This window comes from Chinchilla lanigera, unplaced genomic scaffold (assembly GCF_000276665.1).
Source record: "Chinchilla lanigera isolate Chin_1 unplaced genomic scaffold, ChiLan1.0 scaffold00082, whole genome shotgun sequence".
NCBI classification, from domain to species: Eukaryota; Metazoa; Chordata; class Mammalia; order Rodentia; family Chinchillidae; genus Chinchilla; species Chinchilla lanigera.
This window is the reverse complement of record NW_004955483.1, coordinates 8,845,262-8,861,723: the sequence shown is the minus strand read 5'-3', so window position 1 is coordinate 8,861,723 and position 16,462 is coordinate 8,845,262. Positions and strand designations below refer to the sequence as shown.

At 38.7% G+C, this 16,462-nt stretch overlaps 1 protein-coding gene across 4 annotated transcripts in view; it reads left to right on the top strand.

Moving 5' to 3' along the window:
• Positions 1–807: 807 nt before the first annotated feature.
• Positions 808–16,462, top strand: part of Stmnd1 (stathmin domain containing 1) — a 24,961-nt gene continuing 9,306 nt past the window's right edge. Inside the window, exons 1-4 of one of the 4 annotated variants that reach the window (XM_005403409.2) lie at positions 808–1,244; positions 6,996–7,049; positions 10,041–10,221; positions 13,717–13,871. In XM_005403409.2, coding sequence (XP_005403466.1) covers positions 1,164–1,244; positions 6,996–7,049; positions 10,041–10,221; positions 13,717–13,871 — 471 coding nt within the window. In that variant the 5' untranslated portion in view covers positions 808–1,163. Of the gene's footprint in view, positions 1,245–1,465; positions 1,608–1,641; positions 1,846–6,995; positions 7,050–10,040; positions 10,222–13,716; positions 13,872–16,462 lie in introns of those variants that run through there. The other 3 variants (XM_005403410.2, XM_005403413.2, XM_005403412.2) reach the window with 3 other exon arrangements.

Genomic DNA, 16,462 nt, shown 5'->3' with positions numbered 1-16,462 from the left:
TTAATGTTTGTTGTCCCGTAATTATAATACTTTGCCTTGTGGGGCACCTTCTCTTCCTTAACTTTAGTAAAAGGAAAATTGACAAAATCTTTCAAGAGCATTAGGAGGAAGAGAGTGGAATGCGTTTAAATGCTATAAAGCAAATGGTCAGCTTCTTACATCAGAGCTATTTGTTCCTTGGAAGGATCCAGAACTTCCAAGACTCCTCCGTAGTTGTATTTTCTTGTCTGGATCCATGGAGAAACTGAGTGAGGCCACCTGATTCATCCTCACCCCTTCCTCAATAACTACCTCCCTGTGATCTCAGGAAAAAAACTTAGAGCCTGAGTTTGCACCCTGTTACATGAAGGGTACCATAGATCTCTAAAATCCGGTTCAGCTACCTCCTTCTGAACAATTGAAAAATAAGATAAAAAGAAACCCAGAAAAGGTAGACTTGCTCACTTGAACAGTCTTCCTAGCCTGTCTTTTTTGATGGGTTCCCCCGTTTTTAATTCTCTGCGAGAAGTATGCGTGCACGCGCGCTCTCCTAACAGCATTAACGCCTCCTAAAACACACCTTCCATAAAAAATGATTTGCGTGGCCCATTCGGCAGCTGCAGAGCTGTTTATGGTCCCGCAAGTCTGGTTTTCCTCCCCATTTGGCTTTCTGTTTGTGTGACGATCTCCTCTGAGGTCCCCTGTGACCCTGCCGTCTGGCGCTGTTCTGCACCCTAGCCAGGTCTGCGGTGAGTGGTCATGCGCAGCTGTCTTGCTGCGCGATCACTGTCTACACGATCCCCTTAGCGACTGAAAACAGCTCGAGCTGTTTGGACTAGCGGACAAGGCACCAGGCTGGAGGCGTGTCTCACTGTGCCTTGCAGAGAAAAATAAATAAATAGAAGGTCCCCGCAGGATGCTTGGACTCCGGTATTTTAAAAACTAACTCTCCCAGGCAGCGGGCCCCGCCTGTCCCTCGCTCTGGATACACCTGTATCCTCGCTATGACTCAGATCGCCCGGGTCCTCCAGTTTTCCATTACTAAAGTCCCACCGCTGCCGGATTCCAGGTCCGCATGACGTGGTTTATTATGACAACAGTTCCAGGCGACTGCCTTCACCTTCAGAAGGTGCGGAAGGTGCGGAAGGTGCCCGGCTCGGAGCGCAAGGAGGGAAGCGCGCGGCATGGGCTGCGGACCTTCCCAGGGCGCAGAGAACCGGAGACGCGCGCCTGCGCCCAGGAGGGGCTGGGAAGATGAATGCAAGGTAAAACCTCGATAGCAATAAAACCGCACACAGACAGAAACCTTTTGCTCGGGAAGTGTCTCCATGCCCGTGCTTGGGGGCCGCTGCAGTAGGCTGGAACTGGGTCTGCCAAAGCGCCAAGTTCGCCTCGTGGGCGAGTCACAGGGTGAGCGAAGTGGGAGCAACTTCCCTCTGCCAGTGTCTAGTGATCTATGTGTGCATAACTCTCCCTAGAAACAGCGAGGAACATGAGATCAGTTTTGAGAGCTTTTGGTGTTTAAAGAGCCTGCCAAGGTTGGGCACAGCCCCCGAGGCGGAGGCAGAAAAAGCGAGAGGAACTGCGCGTTCTGCACAGACCTGAGGATGGTTTGATGATCCGGGGAGGTAGGAGTGCCTGGGGACAGACCTGGAGCGGGAGCTCCTGGGAAATTGGCTCTTTGGCACGTAGAGCTGAGAGTGCCCTCCGGAACCACCTGGCCGCATCCTCTCACTCCATGGAGGAGGCCGGAGAGGTGAAAGATTTGCTCCAAGCTGTATAGTTTATGTGACGGTGGAACTGGACAGAATCTAGTTTTCAAGCCTCATTCCAAAACTCTCCACTTCCCCGCAAAGTGTGTCCGCTGTAAGTCTGGAAACGTGGAGGGGGTTCTTCTAGAGGGGCTGGGACCGGGGTGAGTTGCTTGTCATAGAAATAAGCCCCATATTCCTTCCCATCCTTTCTTCCTTCAAGATCCCATAGACAGAACTAGGAACCCTAAGGATTCGTTGCTTTGGAGGCGTTACCCAAACATAGGGTGACCCTATGATTTACCACCACAATCATACTGAAAGGAAGCCAGGATGATGGTGCATTCTGTAATCCCAGCGCTCTGGGGGGCTGAGGCAGGAGGTTAGTAAGTTCAAGACCAGCCTGGGTGACTCAGCCAGATTCTATCTCAAAATAAAATATAAAAAGGGCTGGGGATGTAGCTCAATGCAAAGACCCTGGGTTCAGTCTTCAATACTGTTTTTAAAAAGTGAAAGGGAATATGGTTCATACATTTCCCTGGCACACTGGGGCTTAGGGCCACCTTTCCTGAAGGGTCCCTTGAGAGCCTCTGGGTTAAAGGCTCCTCCTCTATGTCCTGGTGGATGTTTGCTTAAACCCCTCTTCCTTGACACGTTCATGGCCTTCATGGGAATACTTGTCATCTTTGTTACTATGATATTGTTCCCCACTAATATGTTAGAATATTTTTCTCCCTTTTTCCAAAAACAGATTGACGTCACTTAACAATATTACCCTGATATTCTTTTCCCACATAAACATTTTTTTTCTTATCCCTATTCATTTATTTTGGGCATGATTTCATGTAAGGCTTCAATAGAAGAAATTTTTCACACTTTGGGGTTTCTTTCCTGGATATGATCATTGGTTCGATCTCATGATTATTACTGAAAATGGTTTTGTTGTTGTAAAGCAGAAGAGAGTGCTAAAACACAGTCCCGGGAGTGTATATACTAAGTCCCTCTAGGTGAAGGCCCTTCCAAAGGCCTGGGAGGACTCCTTGGTTTCTTCTGGAATGTTCTGGGTAAGGTGGATAATCATCAGCATGCCTGGATGTTTTTCTAAGTCTAGGGGATTAAACTGAGGGCCCAGTCCATGCTAGAGGAGCTCCCCGCCATTGAGCTACACCCCCCACCCTCCCACGTTCCTCTTTGTTCTCCTGGATTCCTTATCCATTTCCACCACCACCACCACCACCCCCCCCCCGTCTAATCTTCCACACACCCTCCAAGGTGACCTCTTTAAAATAAAAGCAAACGTATCAGCCTTGTGCTAGAAAAAAGCCACCAACCCGAGGGGAGCACAAAACTGATGGTTGAGACTATGACAACCAAAATTTAATTTCTGGATTCATTACTTATTAGTTGTGTGGCCTTGGTCACATTCTTTTTTTTTTTTTTTTTTGGTTTTTCTCCGGTATCAGGAACCGAACTCACGACCTGGCGCTTGCCAGGCAGGTGCTTTTGCCGCTGAGCTAAATCCCCAGCCCCTTTGGTCACATTCTTTAACCTCTCTGTGCCCCAGTTTCCTTATCTGTAAATAAAGGTAATAGCAATACTTATTTTATAGAGTTGTCATGAGGATTACATTAATTCAGTTCATGGGAAGGGTTCCTACCCATGCCTGGCACACAATAAGAGCTTAAAATAAGTTATTACAATGATTACTATTTACTGCCTATTCTAAAAGAAAGTCCTAATTGCTTAACATGCCATTCTCGGCTGTCCTGACTCCTGCCAACCTCTCCCATTTCGTCTCTCCCCGCAAGCATATTCTAACAGACCCGACTGCTTCTTCCTAAGGCCTATTCCAGTTCTGTCTCCATGCTTTGCAGCTGCTGTTTTCTCTTCTTTCAGATTTTTTCTTCCTCTTTTCTAAGGCCACATGTCAAATTCTATTCATCTTTCAAAATGACTCAGGGAGGCTCTTCCCTATACTCTTCTGACAGGGCTCATCTGATGCATTCTCCTATCAGACTGCAAACCATTTTCCTATATTTATTTGTTTCCAGATTTACTTCCCATTTTCAGCTGTCACCTCCTTGAGGGCAGACACTCTTTTTATCTCATATCTTTAGTGCTCACTGCATTGTCTCCTGCAAACCAGGCACTAGTGAATATTTCCCAAGTGACTGCATCTCCTCCCTGCACCCTCCCAGCTCCCCGGATTCCTTAGTGCTCTTGTCTCCTAGTAGCATAACTGGGCCAATGACAGTCTATATGGAGGAAATTCAATATTAAAATAACCTGAAAATAGACTCAAAGTCAACCCATGAGTATATCTTCTCTTTTCATGACCCAAAGCACTTGACTTTGGAAATCCGATCTAGGAAGGGTATGATTATAATTAATTAAACACTCTATAGCTGTAAGAATAGAAATGCTTCTGCTACTCTTATAAATGCATAGGGTTTCAAGTTCAGCAATGTCCTTAAAATAAGGTGAACATGTTTGCCGGGGTGAAATATTTATGTTTCTTAGCAGCACAATTTAAAAATATTCTGAATTAAACTTCTTGAGAATTGAATACAGACTTGCTCTTCACCTTCACCTTAGACTAAAGTGGCAAGAAGACACAACAATAAAATAATGTATAAGAAGAAAAGCACAGGAAATGTTCCTACTTGGAGAAGTGCCATTCTTTTATACGAATAACTCAAGTTTCCTTGCCTATTTTAAATAGCGGAAGGTTCAATTGCAGTAGGTGCCCTCCAAAAATTGTTCCCAGTTTTTCTTTAATAAGAAAATTCTTACTTATTGTCTGTACAAAGGGCTAAATTACTTTTTAATGTTTAGCTTTTTAAACAGTTATCACTGTTTTTAGAGTTGCTATTTCTTATTGCATTTACTAGAAGTAAACTGCAAAAAAAATCAAATTTTAAAGAACAAAAATCTTCCTATATGTCTATAGACAAATATATTTATAAAATGCATCTGCTAATAATTTGACTTAAGAAGCTTTCAGCTCTGGGGAGCCTCAACAAATTATCTCCTAACTGTTTGGCAAATATGTTTTCCAAAAGCTGTAGAATACATGTAATACCTGTAGACCAAAAATTTTTTCCAAAAATTCACAAAACACAAACAAGGAACACCTGTCTATAGTTAGAAGCAATGCCTATTTTGGGAATGCTGATAGTTTTTATGCATGACTTATCTTGGAGTTCATAATTTAACTCTGTCTAAAATTGAAAAAATGTTATGCTTAGAGCACCAAAGTTCAAAATAAAATTGATAGCACATGTAGAAACACGTTGGATTTGTATTTCTACAGCATCATCTCAAGGAAAAAATAAAGTCTCCCACCCATTTCCTCACCCAGACCCTCGGTACCATTCTCAGATAATGCAGATAGTCTTCCTTTTGGTGTGAAAATACAAATTCTGCCTTTATCAATGGAACAAAAACATGATTGGTTATATCTCTGAGTGGCATAGATTTTAATTAAACTGGCAATATCTCTGGTCTTTGAACTATGTCTATTCTCAAAGCTAAATTATGAAATTGAGTTTAAATTCCCAGAATGTGCTGCACTTTGATAAGATAGTTGAGAGAGTGCTATATTTTTCAAAAAAGAAGAGCCTTAAGTTTCTGTCCCTAAGGCTAGTACATGTTACTTGATGCTAAAACACTGTTTTGTCAGCTGACAGCAGACTATCACTCAGCACAAGTGGGCAGAGCTCCTTGCTAAGATCTGGATTCAAGTGACTATATAGCAGCACTTGATGAAGTAATTGTGAGGTCATTCAAGTTGTGGTGTTTAAGTTCATTTCAACTTGTCATTTGTGGAATGTCTTTGTGAAAAACAATCCACTGAAAACATTCAATTTTGCCTTCAGTTCCATTGTGAGCATTTTGTTGTTATTGCTGCTGCTGCTGCTGCTGCTGCTGCTGCTGCTACTGCTACTGTTGTTATTAAGTCAATTACATTTTCCAGGATCTCCACTTGGAAATGTGACAAAATTAAGTGACAAAATTAGTCCCTATGTGGAACTCACTGCTTTGCTGGTCTCCAAAAACGATGAATCTGCAAAACAAAATGAACTTGTGAAACTACTTGTCTTACTGACACCCCACACACTGGCTTTCAATAGTTCGAGACTAAGGCGAAGAATGCTTAACATGCTTTGCACTTTATTTTCACTGTGAATTGTGAGCCCTTCAAATAAAAAACATCAGATAGGCTCTCTTTTTGCTTTATTATATGTACACATATGCACATCATATATTGTATGTGACAGGAGCTATGTTATATATAAAGACATTTTTCTGGGTTTACCTACTCTGCAAGGACTGCTTGGACAGTGATGTCTATGAAGAAAAGTGAAGATAGAGAAAAGAGCATGATGCTTTCAGGCTTTCTCCTTGTGCTGACGTATTTCAGATCTATTGAATTTTTGTTTGTTTCTGTGTTTAGTTGGTTGGTTGTCATATTTTCTACATCATCATGAGCCATAGATCTAATTATCCCACAGAACAATGTAAGTTTAGTGGAGTGATCATTTTACATAAACACAATAAGGAGCTCTGTAGATCTTCCCTGGGAACATATTAGAGGCCTTAATAGAATTATGAGGTCCTGAGCATGACCTGCCCCTATCCACTGGATTTCTACTTGGCCTCCAAGGAACTTCAAATTTTAGAGTTGGCTTTCCTGTCAGCGGGACACAATTCCAGAAAGTGGCCAAATGTGCTTATATTTTTGTAACTGTGTACAATTGTTAGAGTTTCTTGGTCTCTGTCAATTTTTAGAGTCACAATTTCAAAGCCAGAAGGGATCCTCACTGCTCCAACTGAATCTCTGAGTGGTCCTTTATGTTTTTTCTGAATATTTCAGGACCTCCCTCCTTCCCTTGTCTTCACAGCCAGGGTCCTAGTTTATGCTGGGTGATAGCAATAATCCTCCCTGGTCAACTCTGTTCTGTTCCTTTTTTCTTTCTTCTACTCCCATAATTACACTAACCCACAAGTAATCTTTCTTGAAAACATACATGATGGTTTTATTTCACTTTTGTGAGTAAAAATTCTTCAAAGAAACAAAATTCCTGTTGAATTCAAAACAATGTATCTCCTTTCCTTGTAACAAAAGCCTTCCTTTTCCCACCTCTGTCTCAATCTGTTTCCCCAACACTGGAATCACTCAAGTTCCTGGCACATAACACAGTTTCATACACCTGACTGTATGCTTGTCCCTCTGTCTAGAAAGTCCTTTCTCCTTGCCCGCAGGAAACTTGTATCCCAGGACCACAAGACTGGGCGGCAAAGAGTGTGAGGCTGAAGGTAATATGCAAGGAAGATGCTTATGTTCTTACCTCTTCTGGGGATACTGAGGAAGCTTCCTCAGGTGCATATGTCTTCGGAGGAGGAAAAGTTGATAGCATCCATTGAAATGAGGTGGGGAAACTAAAACACGTGAGTGAAAGAAGCACCAACCCTGGGAGAGAGGGACATGGTAGAGGGATATGAACAGATTAATATTTAAAATATACTTATCCTCCAAACAAATCACAATGCTTTACATTGAGTCAAGTTGAAGAAACTCATTACATTTTTGAATTTCTTCTTTTGTTAGGAACTATGAAAAGTTTCACATGGGCCAGTACTGTGATGTCAGTGATGTACTATGTTACAGGCTAGCTTTATAAGTAACGCAACTGTGGTCTGTAAAAACAAACACCCTTAAAGAGATAATGTGGAATTTTTTTAAATGGTGCAGTATTTATGCAGGGCCGTCTGAGAACACATAGAGTATTTTAGAAAGTGTGCATAGCCTCTGAACCAGCATATCCTCCTACATCTTAGGAATTCTTCTCATTAAACCAGTAAATAGATTCACAAGGAAGTATATGCACAAATATTATTATCTTAGGAATGTTTACAATATTGAAAAGTTAGAAATAACTTAGTAGTGGCTTAAATAAATTGTGGTAGGGTTACAAAGTGAACTACCATGAACTTATTTTCTACTCCTCAACGTTAGACAAAATGAGACAGACCTAAACATGATACAATAGGTAATTGTCTCTGATATATTATTACTGGGGAAAAAAGTGTTACCAAATATAGTATCATGATTGAGCTATCTTATTTTTTTAAATCAGCCTAATTGAAACATAATTCACGTACCATACAATTCACCCATTTAAAACATACAATTGAAAACCAATACCTCAATATAATTTTAGAACACTTTTGTCCCCTCTAAAAGAAATAAGCAATTATTATTTTCATCAGTGTACACCTCCCTTAGACTCAGTCAGCTACTAAATCGATAAATTTTTCCACTGTGAGTATGAATGGCCTTTATGACTGGCTTCTATCACTTATCATAGTTATCTATGTTGTATATGTATCATTAATTTTTTATTTTCAAATAATATGCCTTTATATGACTGTACCACATTTTATTTATCTATTCATCAATTGATGGACATTTCAGTTGTTTCCACTTTTTGAATGTTATGAATTATGAACTTTTAGATTCAAGTTTTGGGGGTGAACACATAATTTCATTTTGTTTGGTATATACCTGGGACTGAATTTTCAAATCACACAGTTACTATGGTTAAAGTTTTTGGGAAACTCTAAAATTATTTTCCAAAGCAGCTGCACCATCTTGCATTTCCAAAGCAATAGTTCATGAGGACTCCAATTTCTCCACACCCTCACCAATGCTTATTATTGTGTGTGTTTTTTTTCACTGTAGTCATCCTAGTGCATGTGAAGTATCTCATTATGATTTTGATTTTTATTTACTTAATAACTAATGATATTGAAGATCTTTCCATGGGATTCTTGGCCAGTTTCAACTTATTTTTAAATGTTATTTTTATGAGCAAATACATGTAGGAGGTGATAACTAAGATGTTGATAGTGCTTCCATCTAAGTAGTGGTACTCATTATTAGCTATGTTTCTGTGCCAGTTAGGATTCTACCAAAGGAACAGATCCAGGAGGATAGATGGATAGATTTATGGATGGATGGATGGATGGATGGATGGATGGATGGATGAATAGATGGCTGGATGGATGGAGAGATGGATAGATGGCTTGAGAGATTAATGTATTGCAGGGAAATGGCTTGTGCAATCATGGACTGGCCAGGCAAGTTCAAAATCCATAGAATTGGGCATGTGATCAGAAAGAATAGGCTGGAGATGAAGCTATAGTTCACGAAAAATGTCTTCTTCCACAGTAGGACCTCAGGTCTATCCTTGAAGCCTTTCAATTGATTGAATGAGAACCAAATGATCAAAGATAGTCCTCTTACACTTAAAGTAAATTGATTGTAGATATCACACACATATATGAAATACTTTCATGGCAACACATGTTAATGTTTCACTGAATAACTCACTACTATAGTGACTATCACAGTTTCCTTCTATATTTTTAATTACTTTTATAGTGAATCTGTATTACTAAAATCTGAAAAATCAATATATTTTCCTTTTTGAAAATACTTCTTATATAGTAGTACCTCAGCCAGGCATGGTGGCACATGCCTGTAATCTCAGCACTCTGGAGGCTGAGGCAGGAGGATCATTGTGAGTTCAAGACCAGCCTGTGCTACAAAGTGAGCTCAAGGCCAGCCTGAACTGCATAGCGAGACCCTGTCTCAAAAAGACAAAAAAAAAAAAGAAAAGAAAAGTAGTATCTCTACTTTTATTTTTGATGACCATGGGCTTGTTTATCTTGGTATCCTCTAGAAATCTTAAGATAGTAGCTTGTATCTGACTGATGCCTATTAGACACTAATATGAATTAGTAGAACTATATTAGTTTCCTACTCCTATTTCTAAAACTTAACACTAACTCAGGGACTTAAAACAACACAGATGTCTTCTGGAAGTCAGAAATGCAAACTAATCAAACTCAGTACAGAAACTCAAAGGTGTGAACCTTTTTCTGTCCTTTTCCAGCTTCTAGAGCTGTGTGCTTCACACTCCTTAGCTCATGGCCCTTTTCTCCATCTCCAACTCCAGTGCTAAAGGGTCTTCAGTCCTTCCCTTCTCCCATCCTCACACCATCTTTCACTCTTTTCTAACACTTGGGCAACTGGAGAAGTCAGGACAATCTTGCCACTTGGAACATTGACTTTATCACACCTGCTAGGCAGGTTTGCCATACCACGTAACAGCTGCAGACCTCTGGATGCTCTCCAACCTACCACAGTCACCAGTTGCCAACTGTTTACAAAGCAGACCCTGGGGCATTGTTCTCACTCCCACAGGAAATGTGGATTTTCACCAAGCTTGTCCCTTTTCACAGGCTGACGTAAGGGTGATGCCTGCAAGGGCGGACTGCAGTCCCCAGGCCCAAGGGGAACCTCCCCAGGATACTGTAGACAGTTCAGAGTGTCTGAAGCCTCAAGTCCTGATGGGAAGTTTACCTGGAACCATTCCAGAGAGTTCTCCATCTCCTAGCCACAGAAATAAAAAAGTAAATTCAGGTAAAAACTCCTGTTTGTATTGATCTATACAAAATATCATTTCTGCAAAGGTATTACATAATATATATTTGATGGCCTTTTATCACTGCTTTGTGGACCAGAAGGTACTTTAAATGGGAAGGTTCTTATGTTTAAAATATTAGAATTTAGCCTTAGGCCTTCATTACATAAGTAAATGATGTGAACCATTAGTAATCTAACACTAACATTTCCCAAGTACAAATGGTCCTTGATTTACTTATGATGGGGTTATGTCCTGATGAGCATCAACTGAAATATGGTAAGTCAAAAATGAATTGGCAACATGTAACTTATGGAATATCCTACTGTAGCTCAGCTGCACAGCACGCTGTAGAGTATTGGTCATTTCTCCTTCTAATGATAGAGCTGACCGGGAGCTGTAGACACTGCCACTATCCAGCACCCAAGACAAGATTGGTCCATTTTTTGGAGGGGGATCCAAATCCTAAACTCAAAGTATAGTTTCTACTGGATACATATGATTTTCACACCATTTTAAAGCCAAAATACTTTAAGTCAAACCATCATTAAGTCTAGACCTATCTGTATTTTCTTTAAAAGGAAAACAACTTTTTATTTTTAATATCAGATTCAATAAAAAAATTGGAAATGCAAAAAACAATCCAGTATCTATATTCGTTCATCCAGATTCCTGCAATGTCAATATGTAACCACAACTGCATGATCATAACCCCTCAAACGCAAGTGTCTCTATTTTTTCTGAGAATTAGTTGTACATTTAATGTGACTTTACTTCTAAATAAGTCAGTGTGTATTTCTTAAAGACAAGGATATTCTTTGCGCAATCTCTGTAAAGAATAAAAATCAGGAAATTACCATTGATGCAGTACTATTGGCTCATTTATAGACCCTATTCAAATGTTGTCAATTGCATCACAGAAGACCTTTGTAAAGTGATTTATGATTCAGAATCTAATCCTATATCACATGCTTAATTCATTTATCATGTGCCTTTAGTCTCCTTTAATCTGAACCACCCTCAGCTTTTCTTTGATTTTTAAGGCCTTGGTATATTTGAGGAGTACAGGCCATTTATTTTGTAGAATCTTCCTCAATCTGGGTTTGTCTGGGCTTTCAAAGTTTGGTTCAGGTCACATATTTTTGATGAGAGTATGAAAAATGATATTGTACTTTTTAGTACCTACATTTTGAAGTACAGGATATCTACCTCTGATGTTTTGTATGCCTTGTAAAAGTTTTTATTTTTAGTGTAGTAAAGTTTATTAATCTTTTAATACATTTGGGTTTTGAGAAAATGAAAAGGCTTTTCCCTATACCAAGGTTAAGGTGATTTCACCCATATTTTCTACTATAATTTCACTTTTTACACTTCTACAGAATTTCTCATGACATAATAAAAAGCTAAGGTAAGTATAGGAAACAAAATCATCTATATAGTATGATGCCAAATTTTGAAATAAATTAAATCCAAATTAAAATTTTTAAAATAAACATTTATATTTAACATTGATAATATCTGGGAAGTGAGCATGTAGGCATTTTAATCTTACTTTTTGTTCTTGTGTACATTTTCTAAATTTACTATGGGAATCATGTATTACTTTTATAATAAACAGCAGCAAGATGTTATTTTTAAACATTCCCCAATATTCTCCATTGTTCCATGAAAATGAGGTTAAATGGTTATGATATTCCAGGAATCTCTACTTAGGTAAGCTCCTTTTACTATCACACCAGATACTTTACTGGACTTAGAAAACAATGAATCAGAGTAGTTACAATAATTTTATGATGTTAGTGGCAGATGTCACACATGATATCCCTTTTAGAAACATGCTAGAATAGAGACCCTGGGCTCAGGAGTGTAAACATTTACATGACACATTTGGTGAGAACATGGATGTTGAAACAGACTTAGAATCAGTCCTCATTTACATACTTGCAAATCAGGTCCCTTGAGCAAGTTATTAGCCTACATTAGTGTTGATAAAATCAAGATAATGATATCTTTGGCAGAGTTATGTTTGAATTAGATGTGATACAGTATGTAAAGACCTTAGTCTAGGTTAGGTACCTTAAGTACTCACTAAGCAGTAATAGTTATTGCTTTGATCCTCCCAGAAGGTCTACCTTCTAACAACAATTTAAAAATCATTCTAATTCCTTAAAGCAGATTCACCTCTGATCATTCATTGAATTTTTCTCCACGGTTTCAAGTTTCTAGTTCATCTGCCTGGATGATCTAGTTTACCGCAGACCAAAGTCTGCATAGAGCACTTTAAAATGAGAATTGGTTTTATTTCAAACATCTATGTGGCCAGAAGAGCAGGTCCTGAAAAGATATGAGATGGCAGGCAATTTGTTGGAGTTATTTGTTATGGTTACAGAAATCTTTGGTAACAGGTAGATTAATATTCTGAAGGGAGATATACCTGATTTGTGGGTGCGCATGTCTGTGGGTGTGTTGTCTTCCTTCCTGGCCCAAATTGATGGAAGTTGTCTTTGTCATCTTTGGGGTTAGACTTTCTCATTAAACAATTCCATCCATTAAATGCAGTGAACTCAGTGACTCTCCCAACTTTCTGATGATGACAAAATAGAGGAGAGTCCATTCCTGAGGACTCCACCTTGCAGCAATTTGAACAGGAAAAGCAAAGCTGTCTCCAGACCAACCAGCCAGCACCCTTTATGTTATCATGTGATGATAAATGTGACTGCTTATTTGATAATTTATATAACTGGGCAATTTGTAATGAAGTGTTCTCTCATGACTACAGTTTATAAAGGGTCTCCTACTGATGTTTCCCTGCTCCCTTTTAAACTCACTCCTAAAAATTTAGCTGATACCATTGTACCTCTAGTTCTGATTTAGCTCAAAGACTTTTCAAAAATGCATCGTTTAGGGGCTGGGGATTTAGCTCAGCAGCAAAGCGCCTGCCTGGCAAGCGCAAAGTCATGAGTTCGGTTCCCGGTACCGGAGAAAAACCAAAAAAATAAAAAATAAAAAATGCATCGTTTTACTGCTGTAGATTTAGCAGATGGTATAATTGTACACGCAGAGTTGCAGAACTAGCTGTCTCTTGGCAACATCGTGCTGTTTATCCTTTGTATACAAAGCATAGAAACCAAACTGTAACTCATAGGAGTCACAAGAATGTCTGAGTCTTAGCTGTAGGTTAGCTTCATAATTAGCAGACAAACTCATCATCGTCCCCAAGTGTAGAAGTGTTGTTACAACAAAAAAGTAGTACATAGCAGCATGTGAAAGACTTTTGTTATGTTAATGAGACCTGCTAAATGAAGAATGTATTATGTTGATATGCTTCCTCCATAACAACAGTAAGAATTTGAATTTAAAAGTTACTAAGTTTCATAACAGACGCAAACACTAAAATTAAGACTAAGATTTAAGTGAGTAGTGTGATTTGTAAGCCATGTGATTGATAAAAAAACATTGTTTTCAATTTCCCTTTCTTCTTTCTTTTCCCTTAGAAGATCCAGTGACCAATGGATTAATCAATAAACTGCAACCCCTAGAGAACAGAGAGCGACAAAAGTCATCAGACATTCTGGAGGAACTAATTGTTCAAGGAATAATACAAAGCCACACCAGAGTATTTAGAAATGGAGAATCATATGATGTTATGGCAAGTAATTTTGTGATTAACATTAGCTTATAATTAAAATTAAGAACAGAATATGATTGATCATAAGTCATTATTCCCAGCATATGGGACATACTGTACAGATGACAGCATTTATCTAAGCCAGTATTTTCTTCCATAAATTCTTTCACACCTGGCACACCTTCATTCTCTATGGATTCAAGTATTGCTCTCCTCATGAATTATGAATGAATCCAATAAATCATAGGTTGGCTTTTACTAAATTTGAGACACAGTAAGCTCCATTGAATAATATATACTTTCATTCTTTCAGTGTTTTTTATTATTCAGTAACTTTTGGAATATACAACTGAATTTTTATTTATCTGATAAGAAAATAGGCTTCACTGCCAAAGCTACAACAGATATACTTATATATTTATACACACACACTAGAAGCAAACATGAGGCAACAAATACAGTTCTACAAATCATTATACGGTTTTGTTGTTATTGTTGATTCATCTTGATCAATCTGTCATTGTTTTCCACAGTGTAATATTTTTCACTCTGATTTTAACTTGTTTTGATGAAGTCTAGGGATCTAAATTTTTAAGAATAAGTTTCATACCAAGTTCTGAAGGTGACAGCATGTTTTGCTGTTTGCTTTTAAACTGAGGCTCCCTAATACCCCCAGCTCTTAGAACACATCCAGAAGAGAGCAGGTGAAATGAAAAAGCAACAATGAAAAGGAGCCTTGGGGAAATGAATGGAAAAGAAGAGAAACAAATGAGGGGATAGAGATGAGAAATCACATCTGAAGTTCTATAATTATTACCTCTCCCTGTGTTTTAGGGGAAATAGTCAATTAAAAAATACAAAGATTCATTATTTCTTAAGAGTAAAAAAGGAAGTTGTAGAGAAAGTATTTGGGGAAAAAAGATTGCCAAAGCTTATATTGTCAGGCTGCCAATAATAAGAAGAGGTGGGAGAAAGGAAAAGGTAAAAATAATCAGATAATGGAAAGGCTAATACCATCATCAAAATGACAATTTACATTTGTCCAACATTTTCATGAGCCAAGATATTTTGGAGTACCTGATCATATTTGAATATACTAGAAGCACAAGTCTTTAATATGAGGGAGGAGAAGTTTTTTTGCTTTGTTTTGTTTTGTTTTTTTTCCAGCTATGAGTCTCAGGGGGACAGAAGAAAAGCAGATGTGTCCAAAAGCAGGAGAGCAGACTAAATGGAGGAGGATGGGTCACAAGACATTTAATGACTAAGCAATACTTCCTTACTGGAAATACTATGGACACCTTCCTACTGATGTCAGTAGGAACACCATTAAAATGTATCCCAGTGATTCAGTTAACAAAGATGAGGGCCAGGGATGTAGCTCAGCAGCACAAGAGCCTGCCTGGCAAGTGCAAGGTCCTGAGTTTGATTCCTGGTACCCCCCACCACCACCAAAAAAGAAAAAGGACAAAGATGAATAACTTCTGATTTACACCTTGCAAAGGAGCCCACAGGCTAGTTAACATAAACTACATTGTAAAAGAAATATATCTGTTAATGTTAACTATGGGCTTGACTTTCAACACATTATTCAGTGAGTTACACGCAAAGCATTTTCATACTATATAGAAGTAAAATTGTCATTAGTAGCATAGTTCAGATATTCTCAAAAGGATTTAAATGTGACAGATTTCAAGAATGCCACAATTCCTTTTTCTCCCCCCCCCCACTTGACTTTAATATTAAGGCAAATGTCCCAATGACTTGGGAGAGGTTTGCAGCAGGCCGGAGCAGCAACACAGCTCTTTATTTTATTGCCTGATGTCATGGTTCTTAGCCTGACTGTACATTAGAGTCACTTGCGGAACTTTCAGAAATCTCCGTGCCAGATTCTACCTGGGTGTGGGGTTGACCTGGGTGTGTGCCTGAGTGTGGGGTTGACTTTCATGCTTTACAGAGCCCTTCAGATATTTCCAGGGGGTATCCTGGAAATTTCAACAAACCTATACACAAAGTTCTCAAACTCATTATCAAGCTGAGAAAGGCTAATGCTTTTGAATCATAATCCATTCCTCATTCACTGTGAAAAAGAATTCTAAAATATTTTTGAAAATATAAATATATCCAGAATAGAGCTTAAGATTATATCTTGTTCTTCTTTTGGGAAGTACAGAAGAAATACAGTTGCTCAGTGTCACAGAGAAAGCCTTTTTAATTCAGATGTGTTTAAGAACAGAACTGTCAGAAACCAGGGACCTTATTTAAGGTAAAAGTTATGAGGCCAGTGTAAAAAAAAAAAAGGAATAAATATTGAAGGACTAAGGAAGAATTTAATAAAGTGTAGAAATATTAGATTGTTAATGCTAAGAAGTATCTAATATTTTGTGGAAAAACAGGTAAAATTAATTAATAAAGAAAAATCAAAGAGTCAAGGAAACAAAAGAGGGTGATGTTAAAAAAGAATACCAGTCTACAGACCCAACAGGGGAGAAAGATTCCTTTTTCCCCACAGCCTCTCCAGCATTTGTTATTGGTTGATTTCTTGATGATAGCCATTCTTTCTGGGGTGAGATGGAATCTCAGTGTTGTTTTAATTTGCATTTCTCAAATGGCTA